This window comes from Manis javanica, chromosome 15 (genome assembly GCF_040802235.1).
Source record: "Manis javanica isolate MJ-LG chromosome 15, MJ_LKY, whole genome shotgun sequence".
NCBI lineage: Eukaryota > Metazoa > Chordata > Mammalia > Pholidota > Manidae > Manis > Manis javanica.
This window is the reverse complement of record NC_133170.1, coordinates 20361560-20384821: the sequence shown is the minus strand read 5'-3', so window position 1 is coordinate 20384821 and position 23262 is coordinate 20361560. Positions and strand designations below refer to the sequence as shown.

Sequence of the window (23262 nt, the reverse complement as noted above, 5' to 3'; positions counted from 1 at the left end):
CTTGAGGAAAGTCCCAGTGCACCGTGGCCAGCTGAGCTGCAGTCCCCACTGCTGACCTGCCCGCCTCCATGCCTCCAGGTCCCAGGCAGAGGACCACACTGATAAGCCACTAAAGGGCGGGCACTGTATTTTACTTCTCTTTCTATCACCACTGGTTAGCCCAGATCCTGGCACATAACAAGCAATCAGTAAGGGAGAGAAGGGAATTCTGAATGTGTGAGGTGGGGGGTGGTGATGCCCGACGGAGCTGTAAAGGAAAAGCAAGCCATGGCACCCCAGCATGCACCCCTTTGGGCGACCTTTAAGATGACCTCCAAAAACCATGCACAAGAGACAGAGTTTGGTGTCAGCTCATGTTGAGAACAAACATGTAAGGTCGGGCTCATCCTGCTCTGCAAACCCACTTACACCTAACACAGTTCTCTGCAGATGACTCAGCCGCCTACTCTTTTCGACCCTGGCTGGTGCCTTGCTGAAATCCCTTCCGTGTAGCTCTGAGTAGAAGTCAGCCCGGTCAGAGACAGTGTATAGGCTGACTGGGGGGCACTGGTGTAGCTGGTCACAGGGCCCACGGGGGTGGGCTGGGCAGGACAGCTGCTGGTGGGGGGGTAGGCAGCTGGGGTTTCCTCTGAAGCTCTTCCTGTGTTTGCACTTGAGCTCCGGCACCAGCCTGGTGTGGATGTTGAAGGTAGTGACAGCCGATGGCAGGCAGCAAATGAGGGAAACCCAGGCCAGGCTAGGGACAAACACAGAAAAATCGGGCAGTAAGAATCTGATATTCTTACAGGGTTGAAAGAAAAATACCATAATCCCTTCCTGTTAGTAAAGGAGACTGATGCCCGTCAGGGATTTTAGGAGCTGAGTGTGCTGCCTTCCTCAGTGGTGCAGGCAAAGAGCTGGGTGAGAGGACTTAATGCGGTCATCTTAGGAAGGCCCGGCCCGAATGTTTCATAGTAAAAGAGAATGACTCAAACAGTGGTAAAATCAGACGAGGAGTTAATGGATTCGGTTTCCCTGAATTGAATAGTTTCTTGGTGTCATGCTGTGTTATACCTGCTGTGCCTATTTTATACATGTATATAAACACACACACACTGGTTTTTGGACTCCCGTTTCCCAAGGTGCAGTTATCCCAGTATAATCTCCAAACTCCTGTAGGCCTGTCACTCAGCGGTGCGGCGTGAACATAGCCCGTGGACTACAGCTCTCCGTACCCTTGACACACACACACACTGCCCGAGATTTTCCTTCACTCAGATTCGGGGAATGATCCTCCCTCCTCCATCCCCCTTGGCCTAAGCTTAGCAGGCTTAGGGTCACAAAGTTGAGCCTCAGAGTCATTCAGGAAATGTCTCTACAAGTCTGGAGGTATTAGAGGTTGCACTAGTGGGATTTACTTATGAAAACAATGTGGTTCTCAGCTTACGGGAGTTTATAATGGATGGAAGAGAGGTTGGAGATAAGAGAAGCAGGATAGATTCAACAAAAAAGATACCAGGGAACTATATCAAACACATTCTTAAAAACTTGGAAAGTCAAAACACTTTCTAAATCCCCCTAAATCTTCCCGTGATTCTGGGAAGCCCAGGAAACCAGAAGTTGTGTGAGGTAAATGAGGGGTTCCATGAGGTCCAGTGGTGGGTACAGCCCGGCCACAGGCTGGCATTGCATGTTCCTGTCTGTTGCCTCTGACATACTAAATACTCAGGCTGGGGAGGCTGCAGACGGGAGATTCGTTGTCTGAGCACTGCCATTGCAATGGCAAGAATGACTTGAGAAGAGAGACAACAGGTGAGAAACATGGGTCTGGAGAGTAAGCTCAACAGATGCTGTGGCTGGTAGACCAAAGACCCCTGAATCAAACAGCACATATTACATCCTGAGAAAAGGGGATCTGATCTCATCACAGACATATATAGGTTTCCTTACTGCCTCCTTTAGCAAGGAAACTCCAGCCCAGCACTATGACTTTCAGACTGTTAAAGAACATAGCACTTACCCAGACAGTTGATGTCAGACCAAATTGGCACCTACTCAGTGAGGAGAGTGAGTGTTCCTCAGGAGAGAAAGCGGAGCTTGCTTTGAATGTATGTGTTTGTTATGGTTTCTCTAAGGGAAATCCAAAATGACTGACCCCATAGTTCCTTAAGGGTTAGAGAATGGTAGGGGAAGTTTGATTTCTAACACCATTTAGTAGATTAGGAGTGGAGGTAGGAGGCAGTCCCTCTTCATTATAGGAGAAAAGTAAGCCATTCTAAGGGAACGGAATTGAATCTAAATTTTAAGGCAAATTCTCTCCATTTCCCTGTCCTCCAATTCCTTGAATCATAAAACACATAAAATACAGAGCATCATTTCCATAAGCTGTACTAAATCAGTCTCACGATTTCCCCAGGAGCAGCGCACACATGTGGCCGGGAAGCAACTGCTACAGCAGAGAAGCTGGATGGTGAGACGTCCTGACAGACAAGCCAGAGGGATTCTCTTGGTACTTTCTCTGAAGCAGGGGAAAGAATGGGTGTGGCCTGATGGTCTGTCCTTTGACTGACAGACTCCTGGGATGTGGGATGAAGGGAAGGCAGGAGGACACAGAGCAAGCATCTGGTTGAGGGCCGAGAATCTAATGAAGGTTGGCTGAAGAAGGGGCTGAAAGGTTCAGGAGATGGCAAGCACTTACTGGAAGGCCCAGCCATAATTCCAAGCATGTGGCCTCCAGTCTTCTGGACCCAAGTTGGCAGTTGCCTGGAAGACTTGTGAATACATCACATGGGCCACCATCCCCAGAAGGCCTACAGAGGGGACAGGAGGGCAGCGCCCTCAGAGAAAGGCTGGCATTGTCATCTACAGGGAATGTGATTTTGGAGCAGCCTCCTCATTGTGCACAAGGTTCAGACCATGTCGAGGTGCTTCGTCACCCCTGTGCCACCGCATTTCCAGGGAGACGAGTCTGCGATGGGGGCTTCTTCTTGAAGGCCTGACTTTGCAATGGGTTGTCCCAGACTTTAGGTTTAGAGTGATGGGAAAAGTGTCTGGGTCAAGGCTGCCCTAGGGGCTGCCGCCTCCTTACTTCCCACCCTTTCCCTTAACGTGAACTTCATGCTTGCTGTTGTATGCATCTCTTTCTCCAACAGTCTTAAAAAGTTGTGTGTATGTCACAACTGAAAAGAAAACCAACTGCATTTCACATACTGAGAAAATGTACAAATAAAAAGAACCTAGAGATAGATCATTTTGCAGAGTACCTAATGACCTAATATAAAATTTCACATTATTCCACGTAAAGACACTCATACTGCCTCTCCTAAGTGTCCATTCTTCACACGGTCTTCTTCCCCCACTCGGGACAGTTACTCATGCCTTCCGGCTGGTGCCTCAAAGGCCCGGAGGACACCCACCCTCCTCTCCAACTTCGGAAGTGCTTACCTGCCGAGATGGAGGAAACGGTGGCCAAGGTGCTCAGCTTGAGGCCGAAGCCTGTGTTCCCAGTGAACAGGAGGAGGTCCGTGAGTAGCAGGAGGAAACTGATGAATTCAAGTCCAATGTATGCGAACGGGGCTCCCAGCGATAACCACAGGGTCTCTGTCAGAAACCGGAGGAAAAGCCCTCACGTGAACAGCCAAAGAACCCAACAAACCCGAAGGAGGAGGTCAGACGTGAACAGCCTCGTGACATCAGAGAAACGGGGAAGGACACAAAGCTGAGCCCAGCCAGGAGCATCCCTTAACTGGGGGTTCTCTGTTATCACCCCCCACAGCTCTCTCTCTGCTCGGTACCCACCGTGTTATCAAGTAAACTTGATTGACTGTAAATACCGTTCGGGAGATTGGAGAAGAAATCACCCACTTTTCGTGAAGCCTTGCAGGGACATAACTTTGCTATTTATTCTTTTGCTTCTCTTGTTCCTTCTCTCATTTTGGAACAAGCAGTTTTGTTTCATTTCCTTACCCCTCCCTTCCATCCCTCCCTCCTTCAGTCCCTTCTATTTTACAAAACAAATTATTGCGGGGTGGGGGAAGGAAAACCCGAGATTTTCAACATGGTTACTTGGCAACAAGAGTGGCTTAGAGCTGTTGGTGGTTTTCAGTCTGTGAATTTTCTTTGTCCCTGCTGTTCCTTTTTTTTGGCATTTCTGTATAGGAATGAGAGCTCGGGAGGGAATGTGTGTCACCCCGTGGGGCTCAGAGGAAAAGCAGATCACAGAACTGTTTAGATCCGAGGCCCAACTCCGTGGTGACCAAATGTGTTATCAAACCCACATACTTGCCACAAGCCCCGAGGGAGGGTGTGGGAGGAGAGTCTTCTCCCTCAACCACTTCTCTCCACGTCGGAGAATGGGGTGACATGGGCCTTGCACCGTGGCAAATCCCAGCAGTCCTTTCTCATCTCTCTCGGTTGGTGGTCTGAGTTCAATGGAACTTCGGCACCTGGCTGCTGGAACACAGGTAAGGTGTGACTGCATGGACAGCTTCCTCAGAAAGGATGCAAACTTCCCATCCCCATCCCCATCCCCAAACACCGCGCCTGCCCAGCATGCAGAAGGCAGGTAATAGATCTCTCGCTGAAAGCAGTAAACAATGTGTGCAGGGATGAGCCGCAGAGGCATGAGTCATCCAAGATTAATTTCTCTCTCAACTCCTGATGGTGAAGAAGTTCCCCTGGGCGTGCCCACACAGGGAAACGGTTCCGCTTCCCGCGTCAGGAAGAGAATGATCCTGGTGTCAGGCAATGCCCATTGCTGGTGCCCTACCACTGGTCTGAATGGCTGCAACTTGTTTCTAGGACTGGGTTTGGACCTGTGCTAAGTAGCACAATAATAAATATCAGGGCAAATACCCACATACTTATATTCCTATTCCATCTCCTTTTCCCCTTAGCCCAAATCGGAAGAAGTAGCAGATCACAAATTGTACAGGATTCTGGGCTTTAGAAAAACTTCACCACCAGAGATGACCTTTGAGTGCTTTGGGCAGGAAGGAGGGGTTTCCTCAGTGCACCTGCTCCTAAGCTGAGGACTGCAAGTTACCTACTGCGTGTGACACAGGGCCCACTTTGCCACATGTGCGGAGAGGCAGACGACCAGAGAGGGTCTGTCTTCAGCTCTTTAAGGGCGTCCTTACCTGATCTAGTTACCCTCTTTGGGCTTCTGTTCCCCTACCTTTTAAAGTGCAACAATAATATTTGGAATAAGAAAACGCTTTTTGAGGGGAGGAAGGGGTTTAAAGGTCTGATCCTTTCATCTCACAAATGAGAAAACCAAGGCCTGTAGAAATGAAGCTGTTCTATAAGGACACAGCTAGGCACAGCCAGGGCTTTTTCTATAATATTCATCTCTCCTCGTTTTGTCTCTAATGCTAGCTCAATAAAGGGAAACTCTCAAAATGTTAAAAGTCTAAGTGAAACCCTATAAGGGTAATGCTAGTTTAAACCAGCACATCTACCAGTCAGTCAGGAGAAGACAAGCCAGATGGACTTTTGATTTTATCAGAAGGGAGTCCTATGGAGAAGAGACACAACACTGAGGGGAGTGATGCCGAGCCTGGGGGCGGGGCCCACTGGGGTGTGGGAGAATGCCATATACTTCCCACGAGTTCTTGCCTGTGTAAGATCTCTTGGGGAGAAAAATTCAGGCAGCTGGGGTGAGGTGGCTACCTGGTTCTTCCATGATTTCCTCACAGGACAGCCACATGCCCCTCCAGAAGGTGTGGGGGGAAAGGTGGCCATTCCTAGTCTCTCGGCTGCCATGTTGCACCACCTCCTGGGATGATGTGCTGGTGCTATCCCCATCCGAGGGCATCGGAATATCAAGGCACTTGGTTGCCAGGCCCTTCCCGCACAGGGGCTTGGGCACCTTCTGTGTGCCCAAAAGCCAGCAGTCACTGAGCAGGGGTGCTGTGGGGAGGTTGAGTGACAGCACGCTGAGGATGGCAGACACAATTGCCCGTTGGCCAGAGAAGCCCTTTGGGTGCTCCACCTGTAACAAACGAAGAAGTGGGGGGCCTGATTTCAGAGCCTCCTCAGAGATCAGTCACCCCTCCTGGGGGCTCCCTAATCTCCAGCCCACTCCTCCCTCATGATGGGCACTACCAGCTGCTCAGAGTTTTCTCCAAGGAATCGTGTGCCTGGAAAAGGCACCACAGTGATGATGTTTTTCAAGCTGGGCCTTACTCAGATTCTCACTGAGGATGATCTGAATAAGCATCAGAAAATGACCTGTCAGAATGTGATTTGGCCACTAGGCTAGTATGTATCAGGTAGAGAAAAAAGAATTGTCAGCACTCTAAATGCCCTGCTGGTAATTATTTTTGTTTTTGTCTTCACTGAGAGGTAGGAGCACCGAACTATTGAGATATTTTTGTTGCAATGTGTTTTTGGTGTCCTCTCCTTGCCTTATAGACCAAGAGGCGGAAAGGGGGATTATGTCCTAGCAACCAGTGTTAACTGGATCATGCCCTGGGGCGAGCAGAGAGAGGCTTTGGGGTCTCGAGGATTAAAGAAGTCAGTGGACCAACTGGGATGTGGGACATTGAACCCCTAGAGAGGAGATGGGGCTACAGGTGCTGAGAGAGGTGACAATCTGGCTCCAGCTTCCTTTCACTGCCTCTGAAATGACAGAGTTGCAAACAGGAGGTGGTGGTGTGGACATGAAGTGTCATGGCCACGGACCCACAGGGAGGTTGCCCTTGGCCGGTTGAGGAACCCTGGGAGTGCAGTGACATCTTCACAGCTTGGTACAAAGCAGAGCCTGACGCCCAGTGGGGACTCAGCGAGTGGCAGCAGAAAGTTCTGTGCGGCTCGTGTGGCTCTGGCTGAAGGCCCTGACCTTGTCATTTCTAGCCTAAGAGTAGAGGTGGGCCAGCTGAAAAATGACCAATGTTAGATGCTTTGACTTTGCTGAATGGTGGCTCAGAAGCCAGATTTAATTTGATTTAGAAAAATGAAGAAATCTGACAGGTCTAGCACCTGTGTTATGGAGTAGTTTATATTGTTACATTAATACATACTGAATGGAAAAGCAGCCCATACTTAGATGCTGACAGACCCTTCTTAAAGTAACCCCCCTTGAGCTTTCCAGGAGACCTCTCATATCAGAATTAATCAGACCTAAATCTGCTTAGCTTAAAAGATGTAAATAAGACCATAGCTAAATGGGACGGGCTCATAAATCTGCCTTTTTCATCATCTCTAGCTTAACATTTTCTACCTTTAACAGAGAACTTTGTCATAGAATTATAGCAGTTCTTCAGAATTTCCAGGGACTAAAACAGTGCATACCTCGACAAAGTGCATGTTATTTATGGCAATAAGAAATATTGCAAGGTTCATATGTATATATAAATCAGTATATAAAACATGACAGCACAGCTTCTGGAAAGCAATCTGCTAATATGATTTTTTTAAAAAGCTCTCAACAAATTAAATCCACCAAGAGTTGTCAGTCCATTCAAGACTCTGAGTGATTTTGGTAGACTGAAAACCTACACGTCTGGAAGGAGGAAAGATCTCATATTGCCAGATATTGGAATCATATATCACCCCCATCTCCAAAAAGAACATTTCATCTTGTTTTTAGTTATGAAAATCCTGTTGGTTTAGTCATTGTTCTGTTACTTTTGAGTTATCTTTTATAATCATTTTTCTATCCATTGCTTGACCAGGAAATGGACTTTTAGGTGAAACATAGGCATTAATTATTTCTGTATCAAAGACTTAAATTAACTAAGGATTTAAGCAATTGTACATTTTGCGGCAACTTTAGTTTCAGTCTTACATGGCTTGGAAATTTATCTACTATCACATCACATCAGACTTTAACTCTACTCTCAATCCATTTGAAGTCACACATATTTGTAATTTATTCTACAGGTTATTCAGAAATAAGAATGAACTCCACACCATAGTACAACTACTTTGTGGCACTGAGGTGACAGTTTAAGGAAGAAGTGATTTGAGAAGCAAAGGATGAAAAAGAGTTGGAACAAAGCTCAAAGAAGCTGCTTCCAGGAGACCCACCATGGACAGATACAAGGAGCCTCATTCAAGAATTATCAACACCTATAGGACCGTGCCCTTCATCACATTTTATTTCTTCCCCTAAACATGCCTTTTTTTTTTCTCCAGGATCCAGACACCTCTTGAACTGGAACCACAAATCTAATTTTGCAATGCTTTCCTTAAGGTGATCATGAAGAAGTGGCAGCCTGAGAAAAGTTACACCTTTGCATATGCTGACAAGCCCCATGCCAAGGTGACTTTACTCTCTAGGAAAGGGACAAAGAGTGGCTTCCCTGGCACTCAGGCTCAGATCATTAGGATGTATACGGGAACATTTAATGTCACAAATTCTTTCATCAGCATAGGCTAACAGAAAACCTCAGAATTAGCATAGGCTTAACATAGACAGGCACACCTTTTAAAAGAATCAGGTGCAAAATAGCTGTGGAATGTATGCTTTGAGCAATAAGAGAAGGAAGCTGGTTACCTTGGCCATGGTCAGCATCTCGCAGCTTGTCCAGAAGGACTGAAGGATGCTGTCTGAGCTCCAAATCCCTTTGGTTTAAAGTTGCAAGAATGAAAACTGCCTTCCCCCACCTTTCCTTCTCCAATCCCTCCCCTTCTAGCTCATACTTTTTGGAGGGCCTCATGATTAAATGTTGCCCTGCAGGGAACTTGGGCATTTAATAATTGGCATTATAATCAGGGCCCAGTTGTTCTGCCCATGAAGATCTGGCATTAGTTAGGCACAAAGAAGAAAGGACCTGTATTCACAGACAGAAGTTTAAGGAATAAATGATGACTTAGTTTCCATCTAACTGCCATTCCCTAGATATCTGGTGTGAAGGGGTGGGCTTGATTTTATGGCAGACACAGAAAATATTACAGGGTCACCATTACCGTGAAAGTTCCCATTCTCTTGTGTAGGGTCTTCCATCCCTTTAATAAGCTCTGTCATCTGCAATGTCAGGGCCTCGTAGAGCCATGGGTATGAAATAGCTTCCATGTGTGTCATAGGTGGGCTACATGCTCCAGTTAGCATCATAAGCCAGGATTAGTAACATCCCTCCACATGCGATGCTTGAGCACAGAGTGTGGGGTGGGATGGGGTTGAGGATGCTGATGGAGTAGGATTGTAGAGAAATGCATTCCGGGGTCTGCGATGCTATGGCTAAATACCATTTCTTTTCCAACCTTCAGGCAGAGGAATAAAAATTCTCTCTATGAAAGTGTTTTGAAAACTTAAAAAAAGTAATTTGACACATCAGTAAGGAGTTGACGAAGAATCTTCTTCCCACCAACCATCTAGAAGTACAAGTTGTTCTTTCTGTCTTCAGAAATTGTACTAATTGGGACAAGGGTGCAAGCAACTGCCTGTAAATCCCTAAGCACCCCTTGGCTTTCATCCTCTGCGCCTTTGCATATGCTCTTCCTTCTACCTGGAATGTCTTCAATCTCTTTTTACCTGGGTGATCTGCCTCTAATCAAGACCAGTGTAAAAGCCACTCGTTCTTTGAAAATGTTTCTTTCCTCCCTAAGAACAGTTCCTTCCCTCTGTCCTTGTCGCGCTGCAACCTTCTCCTAACACTTCCCATATTCCATTCCAATGATTCGTTTTGATGGTAAAGTCCTCAAACTCTCTTCTTTATTCAAGAGCAGCAGTTCTCAGCTCTGACTCCTATCAGAACAATCTCTGAAACTTTGGAAAATAGGCAGATTCCCGGGCCCCATCCTGAGATTCCATGGTGGTTCTGGGGTGGGGCCCAGGAATCTGTAGTTTTACAAAGCTCTCAGTGTATACTCCAGATGGACTTCCGGTTTCTGGTTCCCCGGGTAAGGAGCTTGGGAATCACCACTCCAACCTAACAACATGTAAAAAGACGAACAGACTGAAAAATACATAGCCAGGGATTTAATGTACCATAAAATAACACCTGCTTGACAAACTTTGGGCTTACAGTAAGTCAAAAAGCCCACCATTACCCTGCCCTTTCCTTCCCCCACCTCTTCCAGATGGGCCAGCCTCTGGGGCACGGTTTTCCCTTTCTGTGTTTGTGCAGGTACTGGAGGGCATCAAAGGCAGTCTCCTCTCCAAGGGGTTTGGACATGTCCACATTCTAGCCAAAGGAGTTTCTTTGCATCTCGCTTCTCTGTCACCTCATCAATACAGTCTCTCCTCTTCTCTGACTGCTAGTAACGGCCCACTTGTCACACCTGCACTCTCCGCCAGGTGTGGTTCCCGCAACACCCAAGGACCCTGTATCCACCATGACAGTATTCTGTGGTCGCCTGTCACCGGTGGAGGGGCCGTTGGTTTCCTGGCTACAGGTCTCACCGCACCGCTGGGTGGCGCTGTCTCCTTACATTTTTCCTCGACAGGCACCAGCCTGCCCTCCCGGCAGCTCGCCGGGAGCGGCGGGGGCGGCTCCTCCCTGTTTTTTTTTTCTACCTTGGGCCACCTCCCCACACACTAATCTGTAGAAAACCCTGTGTCAGCCTTCTGGAATTCAGGGTTCAGGATGAACTCTGGGGGTATCCAGCCGCTCCCTTGAGAGCGTCTTGTCGGATTGTTTCCTGTAGCACATTTTTTGTGGCCAAGTTCAGTTTTCAGTGACTCAATAGATCCTCAAATACTTCCCATGGGAAATACAACTCCACAGTATCAGAAAATACAGCCAGCCAATGCTTCCTGAGGAGTCTGCGGCACATTTTTCTTTACCAAATCTGATCATTCCCTTTTCACCCCAGAACAGGGAACAATTCTTTCCCCTTCTCTGTGCTCACACCCTTCAGATATTTGCAGATACTTCTCATATCCCACTTGAGTCACCATTTGGCACCGTCTTATGTCTTTGGTTTTTATTGCCTCTGCTCATAAACCGCACCCCCTAATGCCTTAATAGCCTGAAATCTGCCTTCTCCAGGGAAAAGGGGTTGGGAGCGGCACACTCTTCAAGGGGGTTACGGGAGGAGGCCTAGAGGTGGAAGCAGAGTAAAGTGAAGCTAATAAAACTTCAGCTTTGTGGTTCCCCCACTTATTCAGGCCCCTTCCAACACCCTCTTACCTAATTGTGTCATTTTGTATTGTTTTTCTTAAAAAAGGCCTCCAAAATCATATTATTTTAGGCCTTCCCCAAAGCCTGAATCTACCCCTGAAGAGGCTGTGCATTTTGTGTGGCTTGGCTGTCGGTCTGGCTGTCTCATTACTAACTGTGACAAATCTTGAGAACCCCCCGACCCAAAGGTTCCTGGGCCATAATGGCTAATTTCCTCTTTTTGTTAAAACATGAGTTTCTCTGCCTGGCCACAAAAATCAGAGCCCAGCATTCCACTCACTTTCTTTCATTTTAACTTAGGCATGTTAATATTTTCTTGTTCTCTTTCCTCTCAGAACAGAAAAGGTAATTGCTAGTCAAGGCAACATAAATATAATTAGGTTAGGTTCAGAAGCTCATGAGTCAGCTTCAAAGACAAAGATTACACATCTCAAAACAGTATTTAACTTTGGTTTGTTGGACTGTTACCATCTCAGGATCATCCCCGAGGGGATATATCTGCGACTGAACATTTATGACATCGTGACGCCAAGGGTTGGGACTGACCTGTATTTGCTAAGGTCCTTGGTTACCTGCACTGTACAGCATCATATTTACTAGGTACACATAAAAAGGAACCAGGGTTTTGGGACACTCACACAAACTTTGTAAACGAACTTTGTAAATTAACAATGGGTAAGAATGCTGAGCCAGAGAAGATTGCACAGCACACCACCTCTCTAATGTCAAAGCCTAGGACTAAGGCATCCATATGGGCATCTCCTCCCAAGAAAGATTCATTTGCCCTCTCTGGTAGTAGTATCTCTGTCCTCCCAGGAGTCGGATTTCTGACCCACACCCTATTAATGAACTCCTTTCTCCTACTCAGAAGACAAAAAGCTGGAGTGGATTGTAAATATTTCTGTGGTCACTGGCTTTATCCACATGTCCTGGCTCTGTTTTGTACATCCCACTATATGCCTCTCTCATACAACTCATAATATGCTCGCTTGACGTTAAGTTGCTAGATATAGTAGCAACTGCATTTTATTCATTCTAGCCTAGCACTGTCCGGCATCCATGAATGAATGAAGTTTGTAATGGAAACCAGGCTCATGAATACAATTAGGAAGCCTATGGGTGAATATGAGAATAAAGAAGTGTTCAAACAGCCTTCTACTGCTGAAGGACACATGAATCTTCCTGATTCACACACGAGAGTGGTGAGAAGCTAAAAAGAGGGCCCACAACAGGTCTACAGACACGCCCTATGCCTTTCCACTCAGATGCACCCATAGTTTCATCGAACAGATCCTCTGCCAATACATTTCCGCCCACCTGTGGAAACATTCCTGCTTTTTGATGAGCAAACCCTACAGAACAGTAATGATCTCATCAATGTGTATTATCTTCAGTTCACAGAGTCCAGGGTACAAAAGGAATGCTCCGAAGCCCATGACAGATAGAAATGTTATGTCCTTTCCCAAGCTCAGTGATTCCCTACTGATTAAAGCCTCTCGGATGATATATGGTGAACCACCTGGGATTTTGCAGCCTTACAGCTTTTATTTCCATACCTCATATTTGACTCACTCACTGATTAAGATACTCAAGGTCTTCACAAAGGACATTTTGATGTGGATGTTCCCAGCCCGGAAGGGAAGTGTAATGCCACCAAAATGCCCACTCTTGAGTGTCCAAAATATTAACATCACTATAAGACACTCAGGTCTGGGATTTCCCAGCTTCGGTAAATCGCAACGGTCACCACGTTTAATGTCCACATTTGGGGTTTAAGTGGCCCCAAATGCTCAGAATAAAAATGACTCTTGTCTTTCTAAAATGGGTCCCGAGATCTGGGAACACTTTTACGTATGTTCAGCGGGAAGGACTAAAGAAAAAAACATTTTAAGCCTCTCCTCTCTGCCGCCTTTCCCTTTCCGCTTTTAATGGAATTGTTTGAGAGCTTTTGCTAATGCAGTCATTTCCAGGAGAGGAAGCCGCCTTTCTTGCATGCCCCAAGCAGCTGGAGTGAATCAGAGCCGCAGCCACATCTGCACATCCTGTGGGGCAATCGCTCACGCGGGTGACCCACCCTCGGGGCCCGCTGGGCTGGGGGCTCGAGGCCCGCGGATGGGCGGGTGGGAGCTGCAGACGGAGACCTGCTGGGAGCTTAGGGCGCGGCCGCCGGCGGACAGAGCAGGGGCGCATTTCCATTCCTCGTGACCCCTCGTCCCTTCTTTTCCTGCTCGCTTCCGCGCCCGCGCCGCCCAGGCCGAGTCCACTGCAGCTCCCCGCAGACCCTCCCCCGAGTAGTAACACCCCCGCCCTCGGTTTACTACGGCGGCCCGGTCGCCTAGCAGCGGGCGCGCGTTGCCACGGCGACGGGCCCGAGCGCGTAGGGATCGCAGGGCGAGGCCCCACCCCGCGGCCCCGGGCCTGGGACTTCCGGAGCGGCTGGGCGCGGCGCTGGGGCCCGTGCTCCCTCTCGGCCGCCTCCCGCCCCCGCCGCGAGCCGCGTCCGAGGCCCTCCCGCTGGGGAGGAGCGGCGGGCGCCCGCGGAGAGGGCCGGGCCGAGGGCGCCGACGCGTGGGCCCCGAGTGGGCCGGGCGCACCTGCTTGCAGCCCGCGCGAGGCCCAGCCGCGGGGAGTGCGGAGGCCCGCGGGCCGAGAGAGGCCTCCCAGCCAGGCCTGTAGGCCTAGGCCGAGGGGCAGGAGGTGCCGGGCTGCTGAGGAGGCCAACCAGCCGTCACCCCGGCCCTTGCCCCTCCGCGGACGGTACTGGGCCCTGGCGCCTGTTGCAAAGTAAGCCTCTGTCTCTGCCCCATTTCGTGGAACAGGAGGTGAAACTTCGGAACCACAAACCCTCAGCAGATCCAAGTTCTACTCGCGACTCTACCTGCGGCCAGACTGATTGTGCCCAGGTTACACAGCCTCCCTGGGCGATTGTTTCCGCAGAGGTAGATTAGGAGAATGGGGTGGCTCGCACCGGGGTGCTGTGAAGGCCGCAAGTGGAAGGGGAAGGGATCCATTATCGAGAAAACTGGCTCGACTCTTCAACATCTCACTAATTCTCACAACCAGCTGGAGGAGTGGCGGCCCCTCCATTCTAGACCGAGGAAACGTTCGCAGCGTTGGCCTTCCTCTAGGCCACAATGCTACAAAGTGGTAGAGTCAGTGTTCAAAACCTCCTGATTCGTGGCCAGGCTGCCCTTAACAAAACACGCGGATTGCCGGCCAGATTGTGGAATGAGGAAATGGATTAACTGTACTTTAAACTTCACAGATACTTTCTGATAAATGCTCTCCCACGTTCCGTCATAAGCCAATAATAAAAATAAGTACAATTTACACTGGCTGGCTTTTTCTATGTGTTCCAGTCCACTTCTGAGGGTTCCCCTATTTGTGGCCTGTTCACTGTGGCCTGCGTCTGAACTAGGGACACTGGCTGAGCTCATACTCTGGATGCTCTTCGGAACCGCCAGCTCTTCTCTGCAGTCCGAGAAGGGTCCCTTTCCGAGGTCTTATCCTTTCCTTTCTTCGGAGCTCCCTCACTTCAGCTGCTTGACAAGCCAAGGCATCTCTGCTCTCTGTGAGGGTCTTCCTGGGCCTGACAGTATCTGGGCAGGTTCTCGAGACTCTCTGAGATCAGGAAGAGCCTGGGCTTGTGCTGGCCGCCCTAGTTCTGGCAGATTCTAGATCGGGGCCGGCTTTCGGCAGGGCCACACGGAAGCCTCGCCATTCTCTTGCAGAGAACTTGATATCTGCTCTTTCAGTTCTCTGGAGTGATACACGTCTCTGTCATTGCCACCAGCCCTGGGCCTTTCACCAGGAGCCAGATTTTGGCAACAGGAAGCATATAGATGGAGGGAAAGAAGAAGAGCTAGAGTGCTCTAAGCAGACCTGGGAGCAGAGAGGAAAAGATGGAGAGGCAAAGGAAGAAGAAATGAAAGATACAATGGAAGAAGATGAAAAAGCACGAGGTCAAGGTATGGATCTCACTGGGTTTATCCCTAAAAACTGGCCTTGAATAACAATTTTTATTCCTTGTTGTATAATCCTACAGTATGTTCTGAAGCTTCTTATGAGTATGTGACATAAACGATGAATTTGTATGACCTGTATTATAATCCAACATTAAGGGTACTACACCTGAGAAATTTATGAGATGTTTTAGAAATCAACCTACCTTCTGGGTGAGGAAAGCATTTTGAATCAGTTGAGAGAGACTGCTCATACACTTCTGAAGATCTGAGGCAAAGATGTTTCTGTTTCTCTCTGCTGTGTCTTAATTAGTTGCGTGGAGTGAATACCTGGCGTGATGGTGAATCAGGTGCCCTCTTGCCAGCAGAGGGGTAAGGTGGTGTGAGGTGGACTGGAGAGGATGGAAAGGATGCCCTGAAGCCAGGATACCAGTCTGGGTGGGGCTGGCTGGCGCATGGGGTTTACTCTGTGACATCACAGTGGCAGGCAGGCATCACCCTGCTACTGTCCCCGCTCCTCTCCTCATCCCCAGGAGGACAGGGGCCACTCTGGGGTGCTACCAGAGGCCTGGTTGCTTCTCAGTCATCCAGATCAGTGTTTCTATTACTGTGCGTAAGAATTACCTGGGGATCTTAGTAGCCTAGCAGATTCTGAAGGTCAGGGATAGCTCCCATGTGATGCTGACTAGACCACACTGAGTTGTAAGGCTCTAGGACCAGTGCTGTACAACATAAGCCATGTAATGTTGTCATATTAAAAAAGGGACAATAGACACACACACCACAATACAACAATAACTTACAGTGCTATAGTTAAAGTAAAAGTACTTTTTTTTACTTTAGTTGTTTTTTTTTTTAGTTTGTTTTCCTCACCAAAACAAAGAAGTTAGGTTCAAATGAAAAATATTTTACACTGATTCCATTTTAATGATCTAGATTAAAGCAAAATAAAAAGAGAAATTTAGTTCTCACTTGCACTGGTCACAAAGGCACAATAGCCACATGTGGATAGTAGCTACCCTGTTGGATGGCACAGCCCTAGACCATTCCCAGAAAAGGTAATGATGTACAGAAATTACCATTCTAAAAAACTAGTATCTGGAAACCCAGTAGATGTTCACTAAGGAAATGTATTAAATTGAAAGGAGGATTTGGGAGCTATTAACACTGAGACATAACTCTGAGACTTGAAAAGAGGAATGGTGCCGTCTCCAGTATTCCAACTGAGTCCAGCTGTGGGCTTTCTGCCCCGTGAGCCTGTCATGCTCAGTTTACCTCTGAGCTTCTACCTGCCTGCCCCTCTTCCTTGCCAACCCGCCTAAATCCTCCATAGCCTCCAAGGCACGTGATTCCTGTCTCAGTTCAGCCCAAAGCTTCCCTGGTTATTCTAGCTTTCCTTTCTGTCCCCTTCCTCTGAGCTTGCCTAGCATGTAGGGTCTGGCCAAATGGTAGGGGGCTTCTTTCCATGGGGTCTTGCTCTGCTTGCTTTGCTTTGGGTGTGTTAGTCTGTTGCTCTCATGAAATTCTAAGCTGCTTGAGGATAGAATGTATTTCTTTACTTCTGTAGTATTTAATATAGTGCTGAGGGCATAACAGCTGTCCAGTAAATATTTGTTAATTTTATTTAATGACTGAAGATACCTAAGTGTCTAAGAGAGAACATCAGATCTAAAAGTACCAATAACTTGAACAGAAGGAGTAATATGGCTTGCTCTTGGCATGCTTCAACTTGCTCAAGAAAACAGTTCTCCCCAGGTTAATTTATGAATTTACTGTAACCCCAATACAAATAACAATGAGCATTTTTAAAGAGCAGAGCAAATTAATATTCAAATTCATGTCGGTAAACAAATGCACAAGACTAGTTAGGAGAACATTGGAAAGAAAGAGCTCTGAGAGGGGACCAGCCCTAAAAGATACTGAGGCATTCTACAAAGGTTCTAGAATAAAAACAATGTGGTACTGGTGCGTGACTAGACAGACAGACCATTGGATTCGAAGAGAAAGTCCAGAAATAAACAGTGACATAAAGACATCCAGTATAGCACAGAGGAGAGATCTTTAATCACTGGGGCAAAGATGATCTTTATAACAAATGGCACTGGGATAAACTGGATAGCCATTTAGAAAAATATGAAGCACGTTTATTTTTTTATACCATGTACAGGAATGAACTGCAACTGGACTAGAGGTCTGAATGTTAAAAATGAAATGAAACAAGAATTAGAAGAAAGATGGGAAAATTCCTCTGCAACTGGATATACATAAGGGCTTTCTAACTATGACTAAAAATCCAGATACTAGATAAGAAATGAGTGATAAATTTCACTACATTAAATAAAAACCTTCATGGCAAAAATCACCAGAAACAAAATAAAGCAAATCACTAACTGGGAATATTTGTGATGCATATGATAGATGAAAGGCTAATATCCCTCATATAAAAAGAACTTTTAGAAATTAAGGGGGAGAAGAGACCAAAATTCCTATAAAGAGGCAAAATTCAGAGACAGGCAATTCATGAAAAGAGACAAAAAATGACTATAAATAAATGAAAAGATGTTTTACATCACAGTAAAAGTAATATAAATTAAAATTACAGTAAGATATCCTTATTGTCAGATTGGCAAAATTAAAAAGCTTGACAATATACTCCTTTGAGGAGGGAAAATAGGCATTCTCATTCATCGCTGGTGGGAACCAGCCCTGTGGAGGATGGTCTGGCAATACTTAATAAAAGTACACGTGCTTTATCCTTTGGTCACAGAAATCTATTTCTAAAAATTTACCCTGAAGATATACTTCCAATAGTATAAAAACATATGTGCACAAAGTTAGTCATTGCAGTGTTATTTGTAATTGTAAAATATGGGAAACTACCTGAATCTCTAAGACTAGGAGATTTATAGTACCTACACACAATGGAACTGTGAAGCTGTATCAAAAATAAAACACAAAACAAAAAGGCATTTCTATGAACTTACGTGGAATGATTTCCAGGAAATATTAACTGGAAAAATGGGAGTGCAAAAGAAGATACATAGAGTGCTATCCTTTGGGTAAGAAAGCTGGGGGAAATAAAACATACATGTGTCTGCTTATTGTTACCAAAAGAAGCACAAGAAATAGAAATGAGCAAGCAGTGAATTGAATACTTACTGGAGGGAGCAGCTAGGGGTAATTCAGGAGAGAGTGACACTTCTTTGAGAATATTTTTTGTATAGTTTTGACTTTTGGAAGCATGTTGGTGTTCTACATATTCAAAATCAAAATTGTAACAAGATGGGAAGGGGGAGAAAATCCTAAAACAAAACAGACTGAAACAAATGAACCCAATTGTATTTCAGATAAAACTACAACCACAGTTAGGGGGTGGGGGAGAAGCAAAAGAAAGAACAAACCTAAGTAGCCAGTGAACCCAGAGTTGCACTATTTACCTTCTGCTTAGGGTGAGGCTGAGCGTGGCAAGACTGCAGCCAACTCCTGATCTCTTTTTGTTGTATATACCTTATTCATCTCATGGTGGACAGGTCACGCAATTTTGAAACATTTTAGATGTATTGTGGCACTGGGAAAATGGAAAGGGGTTAATGCTGTTGGGATTTCCATATAGAAAGGGGACATCAAAATATGGACTAGGGGAGAGCAAGAAGGAAGCCTAGAGGGTGGATTGGATTAGAGGCTTCAGCGAGAACTCATGATTTTATATATATATGTGTATGCATACATGTAAGTAAATGTGTATGTGTATTATATGTACATATATGTAATATAAATGTATATGTATGTATGTAATAAAATATAAGGTATAAGTGTGTATATATGTATTATTTGTATAGTATATGTAAATACATGTATATTTTTTATGAAATATATACATTTCATAAAATGACCTAGAAGCAAAGGACCTGAAAGGACCTAGAAGCAAAGATTCCCCAGTAGCAAGAGGCACCTAGCACTCAAATCTTGGCTTCTAAGAGCTCCTCAAAGAAATGACTGATTCCAGAGCTGGGCCAAGGTAGGTACTGGATGAAGTTGGAACGTTATACTAGAAAGTAAACAAATGCTTGAAAAAAGAAATGATGAGGGACATTTCATAAGGATACAGGAGCCACATCAAAGGGATTTCTGCTGGTTGAATCTGGTATAATTTGAGCACTGAAATATTTAAGTCCAGCACAAATGATAAACCATAAAAAATAGGAATTACTGAATCCATACTGGTAAATATAAAGGTAGATAGACAAATAAATGAGGGAAGAACCTCGCTTACTGAACCAAGGAGCTGACTAGTAAATGTGGAGAGTGCTGGGGCTGGAAAATCATCATTTTGAAACTATTATAGTAAAGATGGATTTAGACACAATGGATGCTAAACAAAGGGGAACATTTTCCTGAGGATCAGGCTATTTTCATGGTCTTAAAGTGTCTTCCTGCAGATGGCTTATTAATTGCAAGGGAAAAAGTAACTATACAGTAGAGAAATAACGTTTCTGACCAGGTGATGAAAATTGATGTGACCAATGCAGGGCAGATGGGCATTGTGTCTCCAGATGTGAAACCCAGAGGACATACCATCGCATACATAATATTGAGGCAGAGACTGTATAACCTGACTCTAAACATGAGAAAACAAACAAATCCAAAATGAGTAACATTCTATTAAAAGTAGTATTGTATTCCTCAAAAATGTCAATGTCACCGAAGGCAAAGGAGCTGGGGAAATATTCCAGATCAAGGAAATTAAAGAGATATGGCAGCTAAATGCAATACCTGGTCCTTGAGTCTGTACTGAAGGAGGGCTAAACATTAAGGGCTATATTGAATCTGTTGACATAACTGGAAATCTGATGGTTGATTAGATAAAAGTATTAGATCAATGCCAAATTGCTAAAGTTGATAATTGCAATGTAAGAAAATATTCCTATTCTAAGGAAGTACACTAGAAAGTATTTAAGAGCAAAAGATCACCATGGAAGGAATTTATTATCAGAAGGTTTAGAAAATTTTATGAATGGGAGTGAATGTGAGAGAGTGCAAATAGTAAAGCTAATGAAGAAAAATTGTAACAATAGTAAATTTGGGGAAAGGGATGACTATTGTTCTTATTTTTGCAAAATTTCCATGAACTTAAAATTATTTCAGACCCTCCCCCACAAAACCAAGAGTCTAGAGACCCCCCCAAGCAGTTCTCAGCTATGTTTTTGAAGTAGTTGTAAATACATCCCCACCTGGCGTTTGATCAATTTGGGACCGGGGGCTTTTGTCTGAGTGTGGCTCCTGCTCTTCATTCCTATTGATTTCTTGTTTATTGTTAACTGTTTGTAAAGGAAAGTGGACCTACTGTTCCTCTAGTTCTACCCAGTTTGTTCCTGTGGGCAAAGAATATCCCGTACTCATCTCTGAAATTACCGTGGTGCCTGAAGCACAGGTTCTCACTTCTCATTTACTAACTTGAAATGGATTGAATGAGTACAGATTGTTCTAGTACGGGATGCTTTCGTGTGTGGTCATCTGGAGAAAAACCTCTTCAAAGTCAAAGAGCATAGTTAGGCATCATTGTCTCCAAGATCTCCGCTTTAGATCTGGTGAAAGTCTTATAAACAGATGTGGGTGCAGAGTTAGCAGAAAATGTGGCTGTGATAAGCTCAAAATACTCCCCCCTGTACCCCTAAAGACATCCACATCCCAATCTCTGCAACCCATGAACGTTACTTTATATGCCAAGAAAGGACTTTGCAGGTATGAAGTTAAGGACTTTGACATGGGGAGATTATTCTGCATCATCAAGGTGAGCCTAAATGCAGTCACATGCATCCTTATAAGAGGGAGGCAGAGGGAGATTTGTCATGCACAGAAGAGGAGATGGCAACGTGACCACTGAGTCAGAGACTGGAGTGATGACACCGCAAGGCAAGGAATGCTGGGCCACCAGAAGCTAGGAGAGGCAAGGGAGGATTCTCTCCTGAGTCTCCCGAGGGAGAACGGCCCTGCTGACACCTTGACTTTGGCCCAGTGAGACAGCCTTCCGACTTTCGGTCTCCAGAAATCTGAGGGAGTACATTTCTGCTGTTTTAAGCCATAAATTTGTTCATTTGTTACAGCAGCCTCAGGGAATTAGTGCGGTGGTAGACATGGACATTATTACTTTGGCTTTCATCTCCACGCTCAGCTCATACCCATACTTTTCGGAAGGCATGTCATCTGTGCACCTTACTGCTTTTAGTTGATGACAGAGAAACTGAATATGCAGGAATTCTGTGAACAAAGGAGCACAGGTCTGAAAGATACAACCTCTTCATGGAAGCCTTTACTCCCTCTGGTACGTAAAGGCAGGTGCTTCCTCACCTTGCTTTCTTTCCCCAGTCCATACACATATCACAGGCACAGTGTGACCCACATTGACTGGATAATTCTGGCTGCTGTAGCTTTCTTTCTTAAAATCATTGTTTGGCTGAGAAAGGATCCAATTCAGATGTTTAAGAAAAAAACCCAATACTCTACTTAAATACATTCAATATACTTAAACTCCTGTTCAGTAGTAATAATAATGATAGTATAGTAACACTATATATCAATATATAATATATATTACTAATATAACATAATATAATGTTGGCTAGCTCGTATTTATTGACTATTTACAATGTACTATGCTATCGTCTCTTTTTTGTTTGTTGTCTCATTTAATGCCCATAATGCAGTCAGGAAGGTTTATTATTTTACCCATAGGAACATGAGGATGTGACTATACAGATTGTGACACATGACTTTTTAATAAGTTACAGCAAGACCACAGTTCTCAGGGAGTTCTGAGCAAGCAGGAATACCATGGCCTGGATACACATTTTGTCCATCTTACTAGGATGATTATCAAATGTGGCAGAAGTTGAGAGAAGGTGAATCTGTGAAGGCAAGCTGAGGGTGGACAGTGCTTGCAGAGAATCCCAGAGGAGTTTGGAGTCTGCTGAGTCATCAGTGATTCCAGCCTAACTGCTGGTGTTAGTGGATGAGTGCTCGAAGAGGTCTGCCCAGAGTTCCAACCATCTCTGGTAGTGTGTGGCTTTGAGAGTCCTGGAAGGGAGTTTTGTCAAATGTAAGTCAGTTCTAGCTTGGGTATCAAGAGTCCAAACCATCTGCATTCTCTGTTGGGTAAAGGGTAGAATTTTTAATTGGGATGCGATGCTACCCATGTAACAAAAAACAATTAAAAAATGCATGGATTGTGCTGTTGCTTATACTTCAGTCTCAAGGCTAAGTATAATAGCCTGGCTTTCCCTCTACATGTAATAGTACCACAGAAAGATAATGGGATGGGTTGTAAGTAGAATGGAGTTGCAGAAGGTGGGGTAAAAGGAAGTCTGTACCCAGAATTTCCCACTCTATTTGCATATCAATAGGCCACGGCAGCACCAAGCCAAGGCTTTACCTCTGTTACTGGTATTAATTAGTCTGGTGCTGGCCAGTTACCAAGGACCCACCCATGGAGTTCCTCCTAGAAGGGATGAGTAGGAGAGGGGCGTGCATGCCAAGGTGGTGAGGGACAGACAGAGCAAGGGCTGGCTAGTGAACCTGAGTGAGCCGTGCGAAATAAAACCCTTTAACCCAACCTGCCCTCCTCCTTGTCCTCCTTTGGTTTCACCAGATTCATAGGGAGCTTGTCCTGTGCAGGTTACCTACCCCCTTCCTCCTGGAGCTACACAGGGTTAGTGCAAAACTGCTTGATAAGTCATTGAAACTTTGCATAAACCTGTTTCCTCATCTTTAAAATGGTGTTAATAAAAACTTTCCTTTTTACTTCATAAGGATGTCATAAGGCTAAAATGAGGAAACACAAACTCTTTAAGAGCTTTGGATGTAGACAGATCTTGGTTGAAATCTACTTTCTCCACTTACAAGCTATATGACTCTGAGCAAGTTTATTCAGCATTTCCCTCTGGTCTTCAGTTTCCATATCTGAAGAGTGGAGATAACAACAGCTACTTCATACAGTCTTAGAGGGAATTATGTGAGCTAACAAATATAAAGCATTTAATAGTGCTAGGCACAGAGTAAACATCTAATTAATGGAAGCTATTATTATTATTAATAGTCATAATTGACATTAAAGAAATTAAAAAGGTTAAAAGGAATTGTGCAGTATAATTGTAGTAGTAGTAAATGCAGGGCTGGTGGAATTAAGCATACCTTTGAAAATATGCAACTATGTTCTATTTACCAATGACGGTGAGCAAGGCAAATATTCTTGCTCA

The 23262-nt window shown here is 45.4% G+C and overlaps 1 protein-coding gene across 1 annotated transcript; it reads right to left on the bottom strand.

The window, feature by feature from the left end:
* Positions 1–331: 331 nt before the first annotated feature.
* GSG1 (germ cell associated 1) lies at positions 332–18228 on the bottom strand. Its single transcript, XM_073223877.1, is given in 7 exon segments — positions 332–489; positions 492–736; positions 2678–2789; positions 3424–3579; positions 4261–4431; positions 5650–5971; positions 15217–18228. Coding segments are annotated over 7 exon segments (1101 nt in total). The 5' UTR covers positions 15265–18228; the 3' UTR covers positions 332–442.
* Between the last annotated feature and the right edge of the window lie 5034 nt (positions 18229–23262).